Source organism: Monodon monoceros, unplaced genomic scaffold, assembly GCF_005190385.1.
Source record: "Monodon monoceros isolate NGI ecotype Baffin Bay Population unplaced genomic scaffold, NGI_Narwhal_1 Super_Scaffold_12, whole genome shotgun sequence".
NCBI lineage: Eukaryota > Metazoa > Chordata > Mammalia > Artiodactyla > Monodontidae > Monodon > Monodon monoceros.
The window spans coordinates 132,211,153-132,229,558 of NW_021703768.1; the positions used below are offsets into that span (position 1 = coordinate 132,211,153).

The 18,406-nt window shown below is 44.0% G+C and overlaps 1 protein-coding gene across 2 annotated transcripts in view; it reads left to right on the forward strand.

The window, feature by feature from the left end:
• The window catches only part of SGCD (sarcoglycan delta), an 852,328-nt gene that overhangs the window by 704,431 nt on the left and 129,491 nt on the right, over nt 1–18,406 (forward strand). For both annotated transcript variants that reach the window (XM_029218575.1, XM_029218577.1), the window contains one exon: nt 6,352–6,471. In XM_029218575.1, coding sequence (XP_029074408.1) covers nt 6,352–6,471 — 120 coding nt within the window. The remainder of the gene's footprint in view (nt 1–6,351; nt 6,472–18,406) is intronic.

Consider the following 18,406-nt stretch of genomic DNA (forward strand, 5'->3'; position numbering starts at 1 on the left):
TTTAGGGGGTGGGGAAGAAGAATAAACTATTTTTCACGTAGCATGGCCCCTAAACACCAGCTGCTTCAGCTGGTGCTCAACCACAGGAAAGCTCTCTGCTCCAGTGCCAGAGGAAAAGCTGGCTGTGTTGTATTAACTGGAAGAGAGCACAGTGTACACAGAACCGTGCACATGATACTTTATGGATTGTAAAAGGGATTTGTAGTGATAGTTTGAATCCATGCCACATTTGCCCTACGTGCTGACTTTGAACCTAGCTCAATTGCGAGATGCAGATGTACCCTGACTGAACATGTTTGTGTAGTTCCTTTTCATAGCGCAGATCTGCTCCTAACAGCCGTGGAAAACACCCAGTGGGGTTTAAGCTGCACAGTCCTGAAATTTAAACAAGAGTTGGTTATTCACCATAATGACTCTAATGATGAACATGGGCCTCATGGTTGCGGTAACACGCTGGGTGGTATGACCGGTGCCCCCTCTGTAGGTTATAAGCAGTGGTAAATAGGAGCTGTTATGCACCTCCACGGCAGAAGGGGAAAGGGGGGCTATGTCTGAACGGCATTGTTACACTTGCAGACAGAAGATGCCATTTGTTTGGCTTCAGGGCTGAAAGAAATGTATACAGATGGACATTTCGAGAAGCCAGTTGCCCAAATGTCCTGAAACATTACTGCCACTGAAACATCTGGAGCCCCACTAATCCCAATGCCGCGGGGAGGCAGGTGCCTTTGTGCCCAGAGTCCTGCTGGGGAAAGAGCCTCACTCTCCCGCCACCAGATGTGTATGTCTGGAGAGCCACAGCTGGTGGGTGACCTGGACTGGCTCCCACTGGAGGAACAGCTGTGGCAGAGCCCGTAATCCATAAAATTGCTCTTCCAGCGCGCGCCCAGCTCAGCGGCCTCGCTGCTCTAACATGTGGCCCGCAGTCACGATGCTAAATAATTAAATAAACAGCTTCAGTAAGCAATGATTTAAGCAGTGTGCGTGAAAATTGCCTCCAGGAGGGAAATAAATCCGACCTCCAGCTCCCAGATTCCCGCGTTCAAAAGGGACTTATTTAGCCTGATCATTTGATCATTTGCCATTTATTTGCAGTGGGAGATTTGGCTGACTTCAGAGATTTTGTTTTGATAAAGCTGGAACCGGACGAATGAGTGTTACTCAGGAAAAGTCTTTCTGTCCCCCTCCTTCTCCCCCCACCTCCTCCTTTTGCTTCTCTCTTCCGACTCCCCCTTTTCTCCTCCTTCACCCCCTCTTCCCTCCCCCTCTGTGCATCTCCCTTTGTCTCCCTCTGCCTCCCCCTTCTCTCTCGCCTCTTTCCTCTTTCTCTCTCTCCTTTTCTTCTTCTGTTGTTCTCTCCTCTCTACTGCCTCTCTGCTTCCCCATCTTCTTTCTGTCTCCCCTGACCAGGGCAGGCCCCTGGAGCTGAGACCCCATCCCTACCTCTTAAAGTAAGGCACAAGGTAGCTAATATTAAACGAGATGGGCAGAAAGCCGTCCTAACACCAGCCGGCAGCAGCCTTTCAAGATGCCTTCTAGAGAGGATAGTACATACGTTGAAATAGAATTCCCAGTACATACACCCATGCACGATCACCCCTAAAGTTTCCCTTCAGGGTTCTCCTTTTACATTGATGCACATGGTGGAAAGCACAGAGCAATTCCAGGAGAAAGTATCCTAAGGCCCGTTACACTTAGTGGTGGACTTACCTGACAGCAAATCATTTTGCCTAAGCGGCCGGGTTTACTATGGCAGTCCTGAGGATTCAAGAGTTCTCCTGCTTATTACCTAATGATCATGTCTCAAAAGCCCAGAAGAAATTCCAGTGTTAGCGATTCAGGTAATCTTTTCACAGGAAACAATGTTTTAAATGATGGTTAAGTTCCCAGGCCAGGCGACACAGGCATACCTGACTCATGCTGCTGCTGATTTAGTATCATCTCAGTAGTAGGTCCAAACAGGGAACCCTCTGACCTGCAAGGAGGAAAGTCGTACAAGTCTTATATGACATCTAGCCAGAGCGGGGAAGGGCCCCAGGATCAAGGGAGTTGAGGAAAGATATTAGACTGCACGGCCCCCAGGTCCTTCTAGCTCCCAGATTCATGGCATTGGCAGGACTGGGAGATGGCCAGTGCATCCTGATGGAGATTGAATAAGGAGGTGCTTCACACGTACACTGCTGTGCACAGAAAGGGATTAATTAAAGATTAGTTTCAGGTTACAAATAACGATCTTTTCCATCCTGGAGAGGAAGTGAGCTCACCAAGAGACCTCCTGAGCAAACGCAGGTCTCCAGCTCCATTTACATTTCTTTGTAGAATCGTTTTTTTGTTTTATTTTTAAAGATTTCATCATGTCCAAGGAGCTTTGGCAGCCCCAGGTGAAATCAGCAAAAGGACCAGCCATCTGCACCATGGAGCCAGCAGTTGCTCTGTGGGGTTTTGGCTAAAACTACCAACTACTGAGCTTTATATACCCAAATGGTTCCGTCCCTGGTAAAGTCCATGTTGTATTCTCAGAAGCCTTGAAAAGCAAGATAACTTAATGGTGTCTTGTGTTCTCTGATGGCTGCAGTCTCTTCAGTACACGCTCCTGTATCTCACACACCATTCGTAAGTTCAGAGTAAGCTTAGTTTACACACAGACCAGTGTTCTTGACGCCTCAGTGGTGTGTCTCATGGTATTGCCCAAGTCCATGAAAGCAAAGTCCAAGCATTTGTGTCCACAAGTCATACCGCCATATCTGACTAGATCCAGAGTGGGCAAATTGTGCTCACCCCATGGCCATCCTGAGATCATTCATTCATTCACTCATTCGTCCATTCATTCATTAGCACTAGACCTCCTGATCTCCGGTCTCCCCCCTAAAAAGAAAAGGTAACAACCGCAAAGCATTGCCAAGTAATACAGATTTTACTGAAGGTTTCTTGTGACCAAGAAGACAGCTACATCTTAGCCCTCCCTAAGCAACCTAATCCCAAGCCCTCACTGTACCTGTCTCTTCTTTCAGGATTTCTCTCTTCCTTGTCTCCAGCTTCCTAATTCCTCTCATCCTCCAAAAGTTCCTCTCCTAATTGCCCCAGCATCCTTTTCCTTTCTAGACAAATAAACATCCCTTTTCTGCTATGGAACAATTCCTAGGTCACAGTTCCGGATGCAGATCTGCCATTAGCTCGCTTGGTGACCTTGAGGGAGCCCTTGGCTTTGCTTTCACCTGTTCTCACGTACAGCGTGAAGGCAGTCAAAGAAGACAATGTCCAGGTCCCATACCATTTGGAAATGTGTGCTCTGTCTGCTGTTTCCATCCCCCACTCATTAAAGAGCCTTTCCAGTGTGCTTCTTTTTGTCAGAGGGCCAGTGTGGATGTACTGGCAAGAGATCAGTTTTGCTGAATTGTGACATGATGATGCGAATGAGGGAAGTTCACTCAGAGATGGTCACCATTTGTTCATTTCAATGTGTTGTGACCATTGCATTAGAAAAATGGCGATGGTTATGATCCCAGTGGCGATGATAATCACAAGATCAGTCCCCTACATTTCACAACTCTTTTCTGCCTACAAATTTCTCTTTATAAACACAGTATAATTCAGTCCTTTTAACCTTTCTATGCGATAGATAGAATCGATGGTAGTAGCACAGTTTTGCAGATGCAGAAAATGAGGTTCAGAAAGATCAAATGATTTGCCCAAAGTCACATTACCAGAAAATGAGAGAGTTGGGACGTAATTTTTGTCTTCTGATTCTTAGAGGGATAGCCTTGCCAAAGAGGAAAGCGGCCCCAGACATCCAGGGGCTGGCCGGGCTCTATCAGCCAAGCGTTGGTGTTCTGTGTGGACATAAATAATTTCACAGAACATCAACACCAGACAAGGCCACTCGTGGCCATGAAGGATGGAGAAAAAACAAAAAGCAAACACAACCCTGATCATGTCTGAACGTAGATGAAAAATAGAAACTTTTATCCAAACCACAGGAATCACCAGACTTCCCCCTATCCCCCTATAATATGAATGACTACTGTTTGTTTATCCATTACAGTTTGGCATTGTTCTGGTCTTCCCTACTCTAGATAAGATTTACTAAGATGCTAATCGTAAAATTACTCCCAGTACCTGACAGCATGTAATCCACAATGAAACCTTGCCTCCTTAAACCCTGCCTCCAAATAACCTATTATAAGGCCAGATCCTGTAATAAATTCTTTCTTCTTGTTGAGAAGCCCTGTGGTTCCCCACGGGTGTGTGTTCTCTCTCACGGCAACGAGTTAAAAACCCAACTTGTTCAACTCCAAGTGCGTTCCTAGTGATCTTTGCCTGGAAGGCACTGAGGGCCCTTTCACTACTACTTTTTACTAATAAGTGACACTGTCTTGAAAAATAACTAGAAGGAAACAAAAATGCTATACAGTCGGCCCTCCATATCCACAAGTTCCACATTCCTGTATTCAACCAACTACAGGTAGAAACATTTGGGGGAAAAAAGTTCCAGAAAGATCCAAAAAGCAAAACTTGAATTTGTCCCATGCTGGCAACTGTTTACATAGTATTTATATTGTACTTGAAACTATTTACACAGCATACGTTGTATTAGGTATCATAAGTAATTAGATAATTTAAAGTATACAGGAGGGGCTTCCCTGGTGGCACAGTGGTTGAGAATCCACCTGCCAGTGCAGGGGACACGGGTTCGAGCCCTGGTCTGGGAAGATCCCACATGCCACGGAGCAACTAAGCCCACGCGCCACAACTACTGAGCCTGCGCTCCAGAGCCCGCGAGCCACAACTACTGAGCCTGAGTGTCACAACTACTGAAGCCCAAGCGCCTAGAGCCCATGCTCCGCAACAAGAGAAGCCACCACAATGAGAAGCCTGCACACCGCAACGAAGAGTAGCCCCCGCTCACCACAACTAGAGAAAGCCCGTGCGTATCAACAAGGACCCAACGCAGCCAAAAATAAATAAATTAATTAATTAAATTTATAAAAATAAATAAAGTATACAGGAGAATGTGCATAAGTTGTATGCGAGTATCACACCGTTTTATATAAGGGACTTGAACATCCATGGATTTCGATATTCGAGGGGTATCCTGGACCTAATCCCCCACAGATACTGAGGGACAGTTATATCAGAATCTCCTGGGCAGTTTTGGAAAAAATATAAGCTTCCTGGACTCTACCCTCAAATATTTTTCTATGTAAATTTCCAGTCCAAAAGATAAATTCCTTTTTGATCTCAGCTATTATCATTGAGAATGATGACACCCCCAGGTTATTCTGATGCATTTCTGTGGTCTAGCTTTTTGGAGCCTTCTGAACTTCAGGTATTTAGGTAGCTCTATGTTGTTGTTGTTTTAAGAATTCTGACACACTACCCTGTTCTACTTTTTCCATAATACCTAAAACTCTCTGCAGTTTTCTAGTTGATTTATTAACACATGTTTAAATGTCTGTCTGTCTGTCTCTATCAGCAGGTAAGTGCTAAGGGATCAGGGACTTTGTCTTCCTTTTGCCGCTACTATAGCCTCAGCTTCAAGAAGAGTATCTGTTGTGATATGATAAAACCTCTAAAATTTATTTTTTATTGAATGAAATTCTATCATGAAAGATTCAGTAACTTTCAAGGCAATTAATTACAAGATATTATAGCCTCTTCTGTCAAGAAATGACTTATATACTTGTCTGGTGTCAAATGCAGCCAGCGAGTCAAGGGTAGAAAGAGTGAGGCAGATTTCAGCTGAATATAAAGGTGCCCTTTCCAACAGTTAGGGCTGGCCAAAGATATGCCGGTCCTTCAAGAGGTGGTGAGTAGGGCTTCCCTGGTGGCGCAGTGGTTGAGAGTCCGCCTGCTGATGCAGGGGACGAGGGTCCGTGCCCCGGTCTGGGAAGATCCCGCATGCCACGGAGCGGCTGGGCCCGTGAGCCATGGCCGCTGAGCCTGCGCGTCCGGAGCCTGTGCTCCGCAACGGGAGAGGCCCGTGTACCGCAAAAAAAAAGAAAAAAAAAAAAAAAAAAAAGAGGTGGTGAGTATATTGTGCTTTCATAAATGCAAGCCAAAATCTACAAGTATTTGAAAGTAATTTGCTGGTTAGCTGAGGGAAATCTCACTCAAGCATTAGTTTGGAGGAAGGACGTAATGGTTTTTAAAATCATAGCTGGAGAGCGTATGATTAAAAGTAATTGACAAGATATGGCTAGAGTCATGAGGCTGACTGTCACAGCTAGCTTCTGAAAACCAATCCATTTACATTAAAGTCCAATACAGTCTTGTCAGATGTATCTGTTCTGCGAAAAGCTCTTTATAATTGAATGCAACGGAACTAACGTATTCCCTCTCTCCCCCTTCTAGGGCCAAAAGCTGTAGAAGCTTATGGCAAAAAGTTCGAGGTAAAGACAGTTTCTGGAAAATTGCTCTTCTCTGCAGATAGCAATGAAGTGGTAGTAGGAGCTGAGAGATTAAGAGTTTTAGGTAAGTAAACTTCAGCCATTGAACTGGTTTAATGCTACTGTGTACATTTTAGAGGAAAAGTTAAATGGTGTCTAGAAGAGTGATTTTGGCTAATTACCTGTAAAGGTAATTTTACTCTCTCAAAGCAAGGACGATGAACCTCCCAGGCACAACCTTAAAAGTTTCTCAAATCATGAGTCTTTGTGGCACGTCTGCCATCATCAAGCTTCGGGTGGGGATGTGTGCTCATACCAAGAAATGTACTAATCCTCACAGGTTGGCAGTCCTGCAGTAAGCAGTCAAGACTTGTATACGTTGTTATAGTGATTACTAAACCTGGTTGTAAGTTAAGAATCATGTAGGGAACTTCTGAAAAGTTCAGGTTCACAGATCCAAGCATGACTTAACTGAATTAGAAGTTCTGTTATAAGGACCCAAGAATTTATTTGTAAAAACAGGAATTTCTCTGTTGGTTCCACTATTGGGATCATTGAATTTGGCTGTACACCGAAATGGTCTAGCAGGGTGGTTTAAGAGTTCTGGTACTGGAGCTAACCTAGCTTTTCATCCGGCTCTGTCACCTACTAGCTGTGTGATTTTAGACAAATTACCAACATCACTGAACCAGTTTCCTTTTCTGCTCAATTGGGCTAAGAACATCTACCTCCTCTAGTTCTCCCTAGGGCTCAATCAGATTGTGTTAGATCATGTTATACACACTTATCACAGTGCCGAGCACAAAACAGTACTCATTCAGTGCTGCTGCTGTTAATACTCATGCTACTATTAATTCTAATCCTGCTTTTCCTTCTCTTGCTCTCTATGAGTACCAGTTAAAAGCTCAGACTCTGGAATTAACCCACTATATTTTTAATGCTATCTCTGTCCTTTAATAGCTGTGTGACCTAAAGCAAGTTAGCTAACCTCTCTACACCTATGTTTTGCTCATCTGTAAAATGGGGGTAATAGAAGTATCTACCTTCTGAGACTGGAAGGATTGAATGAAATAATCTATGGAAAGTGGTTAGTAAGTTGGCTAAAAAATAGGAAGTGTTCACTAAGTGCTAGATGTTATTAACTTAAATTATTATGTTATTTGTACTTGAACTTATTATTTGCTGTCTACATTATTAGTTGTACCCTGCATCTTCTTTCTTCTCTATTAGTGCTGTCTTCCCTCTGTTCATCACCTCCACCCTCAGTCCATCAGCTTGTCTGGCCTGTCTGTCTGTCTGTCTATCTGATATAATACACATTCATATCTAACTTTCTTTCTAGATGACTCCTAAGTTTCCATCTCCAGGCCTAGCATCTTCCCTGAGTTCTAGGTCTTCCTTTTCATCTAGATATTCCACCAGCCTCTCATACTTAGTGCATCTTGAGTGCCTAACATAATAACACACGTGAACATGCACGCACACGCACATACCCCCCACACACACTCACCCTCTACTCTCCCACCTGTATTTACCCCTGACTCCCCTATCGCTCTTACTGGCCCCATTATGCTTTCCTCTGTCAGTGTCAAAACTTCAGCATCGTTCTGACCAGCATCAGGCTCAGCAGAGTCAGAAGATGGCAGTGGCCATCCTGACAGAGCTCAATGGCATGGGAGGGCCGGGTGCAGAGGCAGCGAGCCAGGGGCCGTCTAATCGCTGGTCAGGTGCTCACTGGGATGGAACAATTCCTTTGTCTTTCAGGGCCTTGCTTTTTCCTATCTGTAAAATGAGAGTTGTCTAGAGCAGAAGTTTCAAACAATTTTTTAAAACTTAGCAACAGAAACTTTTAAAAATAAAATTTCATACCAAACCCCAATCAATAAAATGTATAAAAGAACAGCACTGGGCTTCCCTGGTGGCGCAGCAGTTGAAAGTCCGCCTGCCGATGCAGGGGACACGGGTTCGTGCCCGGGTCCGGGAAGATCCCAGATGCCGCGGAACGGCTGGGCCCGTGAGCCATGGCCACTGAGCCTGCGCGTCCGGAGCCTGTGCTCTGCCACGGGAGAGGCCACACCAGTGAGAAGCCTGCGTACCGAAAAAAAAAAAAAAAAAAAAAAGAACAGCACTGCTCTGGGTTGTGGATGGGGCTTTTAAGGCATAAAGGTTAAGCTGTATAGCTTCTTTCTTCCCCCCCCACTCTGTCCTTGGGAGACCTCTTAGAACTTATTTTTAAAACCCCTTAAGTAGATAGTCTTTAAAAGAAAAAAAGGTAAAGTCTACTGACCACTTGCATGATCCAAGTAGCATGCTTTATATGCATTATTGCATTTAGACCTCACCAACACCTTGTGAGGCAGGCACCGTTTTTATCATCCCCATTTTACAGATGATGGAACTGAGCTATAGGGAGAGGTGAGCCATAGTAAAGGGTGAGAGCCAGGATTCCCAGCCAGGTATTTGAATACAGACTGCTTCACATTAAAGCACTATACTTTGCTGCCTCCGCAAATTGGTCCCATTTTTACATGAGTACACTAAGGCTTGAAGAGGTGAAGAAACTTGCCAAGATCAAGTACCAGTAAGTGGTGAGACTGATGTTCAAATCCTTGCCTATGGACTCCACCCTCAGTGCACATGGCTACACATAAATGTAGTTCTAAGACCTTTGCCAACTCTCACAGTGAATGTTTTTCTCTATTATTCGTAGAAATGGCACTTTCTATGTTAGTTCTAAGTTTTGGGGGGAAAAAATGCAGAAACGTTAAGCTATCCTCTTAGTCAAGAGTCTTTTGCTCTACCAGTTCTAAAATAACTGCCCAGGGGAAAAAGTGATGGTATCTCATGCCGAGATCATTTTGTACAAATGGTGTTTGGCACTTCCCATTAGTCTTTGGGGCTTCGTGAGTCACCTCACTGCTTTAAAATCTGACTTTGCAAAGATACAGATATGTTAGATGTCCAAACACTGTGGTTTCATCCTAGTGTACAAAACTCTATGATGGTATCATGTAAGAACTTCCCCCCCTCCCCTATCGTGACATAAACTAAGGATTGGAAGACGATTGTAGCATTTGGTCGCTTGAAGGCAGGTGGATAATTTTGCTGCTGTTGTTTCTTGTGCTTGTGATGTTTCACTTACAGAATGATTTAGGATAAAATCTGTCTCTATCCATCATCAGAAGCATTTGCTTTTTTGTGTTAAAAATGTAGAAAGGAAGCATCGTAATAAATACCAATGCTGCTACCAATGCTGAAAAGAAGAGGAAATGACCACCCCACAAATCTCACATCAACCTACTCAGTGGAATGAGCCTAGTGTGTTGCAGAAATGAGCTTCCTGTCATCTGGGATTCAGCCATATGGTGTGGAAGGAGAAGTTTAGGCAATTTCATTTTCAGCTTAATGAGAAGTTTGTCTTTTTGAGTCATCAGACTGCTCAAACTCTTGGGAGGTTGGAATCTGGTTGCGTATTTCGTGGTGGAATCTAACATAGCTGGGTTTGAATCTTTGCTCAAGCATTTACGATCTGAGTGACCCTATCCAAGTCTATTTTTCTCTTTAAGCTTTAGTTTCTACACGTATAAAACAAAGAGAGAGGAATACAATAAAGAATGGAAGTAAGAATGAATGAATACAGTAAGAAACATCTGTAAATAAATCAGTAATTTTAGCTGATAGCTGAGTAAGAACAAGCTGTAGAAGATAATAATAACCCTAAGGAGATAATGTCTCTTGGAAACAGTTGCTTAACCCATGGGCTCAGAACGATTGTTTATACTCCTCTCTGGATAACCACACCCACCTATTCAGTTTTCAGGATAATGACTACCTTGGGCACACTCCAAGGACCTTGAGTAGTCTGGCTAAAGGACTAGTGGCCATACCTCATAAAGAACAGTCTGACTATCTGGAAACTTTTATCCTGGAAAAGATATGGAGGAATCATGTAGGCAGACAGCAGTTGCTGACGTTTCATAATGCACAGTTTCCTGGGGTAAAAAGAGCAGGCAAGAGCTGTGTAGTTGAGTGGTCGAGAGAACAGGTCTAATCCCGGTTTCTGTCATTTGTCAGCCAGTGCCTTGGGATATGTCATTTACCTTTCCAGGCTTCCTTCTACTCTGTGACGTGGTGTAATAATGCCTGATTCTCTCAGGAGTTCGGAGAAGTAGATGGTACAGTACATGTACTGATTATCAGCACGGTGACTGGTACAAGGTCAGCACTCTACGTGCTGACTGTTGTGTCGGTGATGGTCTTTGCTGTTCCACTTGGACTTCAGGGAACCCATCAAGTTCTAAAATTGTACCTAGCCCTTGTATGTTCACAGAAGAAGGTACTCAGAAATTGGCTTAGGACTTGTAGGAGTGTTCAGATATCAGTTCAGTTTGGACTGGTAGATATCCTGAACACAGCTAGGGTCAGAAGAGAAAACACCTTTTGAAGATAGGGATTGAAGGCCTGGGTTGAATTCCCAAAATTGTAGGGTCTTTCCTTCCACTCAAAGACTGGCTCTCAGAGCATGGTCCTTAAATTAGGAGCATCAGCTATGGTCTACTTGTTCGACATGCAAATTCTCAAGCTCCACCCTACACCTATTGATCAGAAACTCAGGAGTAGGGCCAGTAAGCTGTAGGTGATTCTGATGTAGGCTAAAGCAGGGGTTTCCAACCCCCGGGCTGTGGACCGCTACCAGTCCGCAGCCTACTAGGAACCAGGCTGTAGAGCAGGAAGTGAGCGGCGTGCAAGTGAGCCAAGCTTCATCTGCCATGCCCCATCGCTCGCATTACCACCTGAACTATCGCCCCCCTCCCCAGTCCGTGGAAAATTGTCTTCCATGAAACCGGTTCCTGGTGCCAAAAAGGTTGGGGACCACTAGGCTAAAGAACACTGACCTAAGACAGTCACAGCTCAGTCATTTTGCCACCACTTTGCTGGTAGCTCTCATTTGAGTTCAGGTTCAGCTTTTTCCACTTTGCTCCAGAAAAGCTACAATATAAATAGAGCAAACACACACAGAGGGCTTATTCTGTGCAAGATGCCGGTCTCTTGCCATGAGTAAATGCATTTGATCCACAGCACAATCTTAGAGGAACCTGGCTCATCACCATGATTTATAGAGGGGCAAACTGGGGCACAGAGTGCTGTGAACTTTGTCCTCAGTTCCACAGAGGGACACTGGCAGAGTCAGGACCTGAATCCAGGCAGTCTTACCCACTGTGCCTGATGACCTCTGTCACAGCGAGCTTCAACTTCCCTGAACTCCATAGCACGTTGCATCATACTGAGCGGCAAAGAGAACTGGACCACAGTTGTCCACTTATTCCCCTCATTTCTGGCTTCTAGAGACGCCGCTCTTCCCACAGTTTTCCCACGTCTGTAACTGTTCCTCCACTTCCTTCACTACCTCTTCTTTCACTTACTCAGGGACGTGGATTCACTCCCGGCACCACACATGGACTTGTCCCTGGGTCAGTCCTTAGTTTTCTTTTTTCACGTTTCTATGGAAAATCCCATACTCACGTACAGTTTCAATAATTGCCCTTTTCAGGTGACCCTCAAATCTGTATTTGCCTTGAACTGCCTTCTCATTTGTAGTTCCACATTTCCAAAAACCTGGACTTTTCTGCGTGGATGTCTCTCCATCACTTTCACTTCCTCACTTGCAGCTGAACTTACCAGTCGCCCTGTCACACTCCCCACCTCTCCAGCACCTACTTCCCTAACTCTCCACGTGGGGCCTCCATGCCCCTAGGCTTCAGGGCCTTTCTTTCATTCAGGTACCAGGCCCTGTCTTTCTTCCCATGGGCATCAATGTCTTTGTCAACCTTAGGTTTTCCATATTACAAAGGTATCTATTTAGGTCTTACACAAGAGAATTTAAGGTTATAGCCAAGCCCGTTCATTTAATAACCAAAAAGGTGTAAAATTAGCGTGCAGGATGAGGCATGGTATAGTCTAACTTTAATTACAGAACAAAGGTATTAAGTACCAGTCAGCAGTGGCCTTTAAAAAGCAGCAAAAGTAGGCATCATAAAAGCCAGCGCATCTAAGAGGCATCTTCATGGAGACGCCAGGGAAAACATAATTTTGATCTTCATTAGTGACCAGTTTCATTGAACAATGAATTGGACGTTATAGCCCCTATAAACAAAGCATAATTATAAAATGTTACTCTGATTGTTAATTAGGTCTCTTTATACTCTAGGTTAGTTTTTTAAATATGTCCTTTAGATACCACTTGATGCTAATTATCCAAGTTACATTACTATCAATTGAAGAACATTTTTAATTAAATCTAAAGCCATTTAAATTAACATAAGATTTATAGAAATTTAAATGTGGTCTGATGCATTTAGCCTTTTGAATTAGTTTTTGATGAAACTCTGTACTGCAGCCTGGTAATTGATAATTATGATGAAAAGAGCAGGGTGTTCTTAGTAGTGTTTATTCATTAAATATATGTGTGTGTGTGTGTGTGTATACACACACACACACACACACAAATGCACAGGTACATTTATATATAAGATATCTTTACTGTTATTGGAGTCATGGAGATATAGAGATGAAGTGGTTAATGTTCCTGCTCTTTCAGGGAGGTATCTTATCAGGGAGATGAAACACACATGCCAATATGTGAGAGCCCAAGCAGAAAACAAGCTTCTTAGAAGGATAGAAGCAAAGTGACTCCAGAATTACAGATTCTAGATGTAGTAGGGTGGTATCCCAGAGAGAATTTTGAAATCTTGGTAAATGGAGGGAGTATTTGAACTAGGTCTTGAGTATGGATTGGGGGGAAAAAACACATGAGAGTGCTTTCTTGGCAAATGGAATAGCACTTGTTTATCTGTCAGGACTCATTTGGTTGTGATTTCTGTGAATCCAACTCAAAGCCAGAGGTGGGGAGATTTATTGCCTTGTGTGGTAGAAAAGTTCAGTGGTAGCCAGCTTCAGGCTAGATTCGGTGGCTCGAATAATGTGACCAAAATTCAGTCTCTGTCTTTCTCTTACCATCTCTTAGCTCTGTTTTCCAATCTTGTATTTGGTCATCACCTCTGCTGGTGAACAGGAGGAGGGCTTACCTTCCGAATATAAATCCAACAAAGTCCTTGTTTGTACTCTGACTGGACTGACTTGGGCCATATGCCCATCCTTGAATGAGTCATCATGACCCGGATGTTGGAATCTGCTGGTTAGCATGGCCTGGTTCATATTCCACTGCTGGAGCTACGGTGGGAAGTGCCTGGGAGTGAGATAAAGAAGGGGTCAGTTCTCAAAAGGAAAACTGAGGTGGTGTTACTGGGAGGGGGACTGGGTGCTGGGCAAAGAAAAATAGCAAATATTCATTATATTTTCATTATAATAATCAAAGGCACCATCATGAAAACTCATGACTGTTGTACATGCAACAGTGGAACCCAGGCATTATGAAGGGTGTCCATGGAAGATACTCTGTGAGCTCTGTCCCCCTTGCTTGCTTAGCCCCAGATACCCTGGCTTCCTTGCTTCATCACCAAGCATGTTTTCACCACCCATCGTTAGTACTTATGCTTCCCTCTGCATGGAATCCTCTTTCACAGTCTATGCATAAAGGATCTCTTTCTTTATGGCTTAAATATCACTTCATCAAAGAGGTATTCTTAGATTCCCTTAACAAAATAGCATGTTCCTGCTATCAAGTCTATACCAGGAGTTGGCAGAGTATGGCCTGTGGGCCAAATCACACCACTACCACTGCTTGGTTTTGTAAATAATGTTGTGCTGGAACACAGCCAAGCTCACGTGTATTGTCTATGGTTGCTTTCACACTACAACAGCAGAGTTCAGTAGTTGAGACAGATCGTGTGGCCCACAAAGCCTAAAATATTTATTATTTGGCACTTTACAGGAAGTGTTTGTTGATTCCTGGGCTGTACTTTTACCTGCTTTATTCCTCTTCAGAGCAATTATCACAACATGACATAGCGTGTTGTGTATATATGTGTTTATTTTCATCTTGTGCACCTCATTAAAATATAAACTTCATGACAACAGGAACTTTTGTTTTTCAGAGTCTAGAATGATGCCTGGTCCCTAGTAAGTGCTCACTAATATTTGTTGCATGAAAGGATTGAAATTTTTGAACCTTGGAATGTTTGATAACCAATCTGGATAGTACAGAGAAACAGAGGGAGTGAGACCTTGCATCTAAGTTAAGAGGTTATTATAATATCTTTGTTGAGGATTCATGAAGTCCTAAACTAGGATAGAGAGAGAGAGAGAACAAATGGGAGCGATCATCTTGAAGGAGAACTAATGAATCTTGGCAACTAATTGGACGTGGAAAGTCAAGAGGGAGGGAAGCTGGGATGCTTCTGGTCTTGTGCACCTTGTCAGTCAGACAGCTGTGGCACGGTTAACAGAAATGTATAGGAGCAACAGCAGGTTTAGGATTGAAGATGAATAGTTCAGTTGTGGATGCACTGGATCTTGCTACTTGAGCACCTCTCTAAGGGAGAGGCCAAGTGTTTGGTGGGAAATGCCAGCCCAAGAAAAGGCCCACAAGAGATGCCCCACTGAGCAGCTGAGCAGAAGGGTCGGAGAACCATTGACACAGATTGAACAGGTGAACGCCAGAGAGGTGATGACCTAATAGGGCATCCGGGAACAAGAACTTAGAGAAGCTCTTCAAATAGAGCATCACTGAAACAGCTCCCGGGTCCAGGCCATTTCTTTCTCTGATGGAGGCTCAGGGCTGGCTTACTGGGGCCATGGCTGCCTTGCTGGAGGCATCCTTAGAATTTGAGGGCCTCATCCTGTGTTCTTACACTTGTTCTAATCCGCTCTGCCTTTCTCCACGAGAAGGAACTCAGAAGCTTTAGAATGTGGCATGACTGGGTTCTGCCGCACCTACCAGCTACCTGAAGTTGGCTACGCTACTCAGATCATTTAGTCCATGTATGTGGGTGCTAAATAAACAAACTTTCCCCTTTTCGTATTTCTTTGCCTCCATCTTTTTCTCCTCTTTCTCCTCCTTTCTGAAGTATCTCATCAGTGAGTAGAAGGAAGCATGAGAGAGGCTACAGGATTATAGTAAAAAGTGGAACATACTTCCTCTTCCGTGATGGTAAAAACTGAATAGTTCAGACATTGCTCCTTGGGAGAGAAGGGCCTACCAACCTAACAGTAGCATTTGGGTGACAAATCAGAGGAACCCCGAAACTTGCCAAGGCCCTCCTTCTCTCTGTTATCCTTAGCAGAGATCGTCTGCTGGGGATTCAACTATTTACAGAGAACTGCCGGTCGTACAGTTCTTCTGGCACCTCGTCCCAAAGTTGGTTTGTTATTTATAGGCAGACAGGAATACTGTATTAGATCATAAAGATACATTTCTCATAAATAATGTAGCGAGAAAGCCACATATAAAAGAGTCTCAGATGAACAGTTCCAACCTTAATAAACCAGAGATACTAAATGAGAAAAAGCACAATTTTACAATACAGAAATAATAATGGGGTTTCATCGGAAAGGCTGCTGGAAGTACAACTCTCATCATTCTCCAAAAAATAAAAAAGAGCCAGTCCCAAAGCCTGGGTGATTCCGCCACCTGGTTTCACGTGTTCACCCACCCACGTGCGCGGGCGTCTTAAGCTGCCTTGGGTCAGCTTTTCCCCCCACGCTTAGGGGTTGATCCCTGATGCGGGAGGAGGATGCATTTGCCGGGCCCCATGCGCTTTTCCCTTGGGCAGGAGGGAGATGTGATTTCATATCAGCGTGATGGATTAATCATTCTGTGTCAACATCCCCCGCTGTTCCAGCAGTGTTGCCTTAGCCAACCTCCCCCGTTGCTGAGCCATTGTCTTCCTCATGTGCACGTGGGGATGGGGAGAGGAGGTAAAAAGGCAGTTGGGGACATTTGTCAGCTTTCTAGTTTGATTGAAGAGTTGATGAGGTTCACTACTTGGCTGCTTGCAGGAGAACCAATTCCAGCACTTACTAAGGGAGGGCCATGTTTGGTTTTTTTTGTCTGTGGAACCGAGACGACTTTAATTTCTCTATCAAGCCACAGCTAATATGCTTTCAGGCATCTGTTGGCTTGTTTTTCTCCTCAAAGTTGTCTTCTTCCCAGTTAATGCCAAAGACAGAGTATTTTCAGACAAGGAGATAAACTAACTTCTACCAGGCCATCTTCAGTGGCAAGAGGCTTGTCCGAGAGTTTGGCTCTATTGTCTCCTTTCTCGTTAATCATATTCACTGTTGTAGAATATTCTTATGCAACCAGAAGTCACCTGCGTTGGATATTTTTTCTTTCTTCCCAGCAGAGGCCAAGTGGAATGTTGGTATTCCACGATGACACTAGGAATTTAATGAGATGACAGTGTGAATAAGAAACTCTCAGTATGCATAATAAGGAAGGAAATTAACTTTATTCTCCTCTAAGGAAGGGACTTGAGCTTAATTCTGCTCATTTGAGTGGGAGGAAAGAGCACAAGACATACTTGTATTGTGCTTTTCCTCCCACCTTGCTCTAAGCTTTACCAGTCTTTGAATCTCAACTGCTTCGGCACCCTGTCTTCCCAAGGAGTAGTGGGGAAAGGTGGCGAGGGTGAATATAAACAAAAGAAATAAGGAGAGACAGAGGAGAAAATATCCAGAACCCTTCAGGACACAAGATAGAAGCAAATGCCTAAGTTTCTTCTTTGAGGGACAGTAGTATCGGACAGCATAATGGTTACCTGGGCAGGGGCTTTGGAGGCAGACCAACTGGATTCCACTTCTGGCTCTAGCGGTACAACCTTAGGCAAGTGCCTAAATCTTGGAAAGCCTCAAGTTGCTCATCTGTATAATGAGCGTGATAAGAGTACCTACACGATATACGTCAAGTCCTTGGCCTGGTGCTAAGCACAGCATAAGTGCCCAGTGTATTGATGCCCGTTCCTCCTATAAATTCCTATTGAACAGCATTTGTGCAGCTATCACCGATCGAAGTTCAGTGCAGGGATGGAAGGACACAGCACAAAAGTTCCTTGATCACAAGTCGGTTATAGTCTAGTAAGGGTATTAAAGCACATACCCAGTGAAACATTCAATAGCAACGAAAATGGTTTTTAAAAAGTTAAACAAAAAAAAAGTAAGATAACCCTTGGCTGCAGTTTGTGCTGGAGACGGGGGTAGGAGACCAAGCTCGTGGAGGTGACCTGCAGAACTCCCCAGAGGAGAAGTCGAGGGGAAGTGTGATGGGTGGGGATGGAGGTAGACTTCGCAGACATGGGGGAGTGAGCACAGCCCCCAGACAGCAGGGACACAGGAAGCATGAGCCCAGCTCTACGGGACAGAGGAAGTGGGATGGGCCGCCACTGGTTTTTTTCCAGCAAATAAGCACATTTGGATTTAGCTTTGGGGAAGGGCTTGTCATTATCAGCATAGAGTAAACAGGATTTGCTTTCTTCTCCAAAAGCCTGAGTTAAGACAACGTCTCAGGTTTCTGTGAGAGCCTCCCAGGGATTTTCTCCTTTTGGCAGTGTCCTGGACGGGATGTGGCTGCAAATGTTCATGGAAATATTTGATAGGATTTTTATTCTGTAAGCCAAAGAGAAACGTTAAGTGGAGTTGGACACTTAGAAGTTATTTATGATGCAGGAACTTTCACGGGTCAAAAAAGAAAGGAAGTGACTTCAGCAGGAAGGTTCTTGGCATTATTCAAGCCATAGTGTAAGCAGTTCTCACTACAAAAATGACAGAATTACGGAAAGAAATTCAATCGCATGCAGCCAATGTTAGTTGAGTGGTTATTCTGGCCACCTGCTGCGCAGACCAGGGGGACCCCCAGGGCCCCTGTCTTTCTGGAATGTGCAGCCGAGCAAGAAAGACAGATGTTTTAAACATTTACGTGAGAAGAATGTGTCTTATGGGAGAAGTACAAGACGTATAGAAACATAAAATTAGGAGATTTTAACCTAATTTTGCAAGTAAGGAAAATCTTCCTTAAGGGAATGATGATTAAGTTGAGGCTGGCAAGATAAATAGGAGTTAATCAA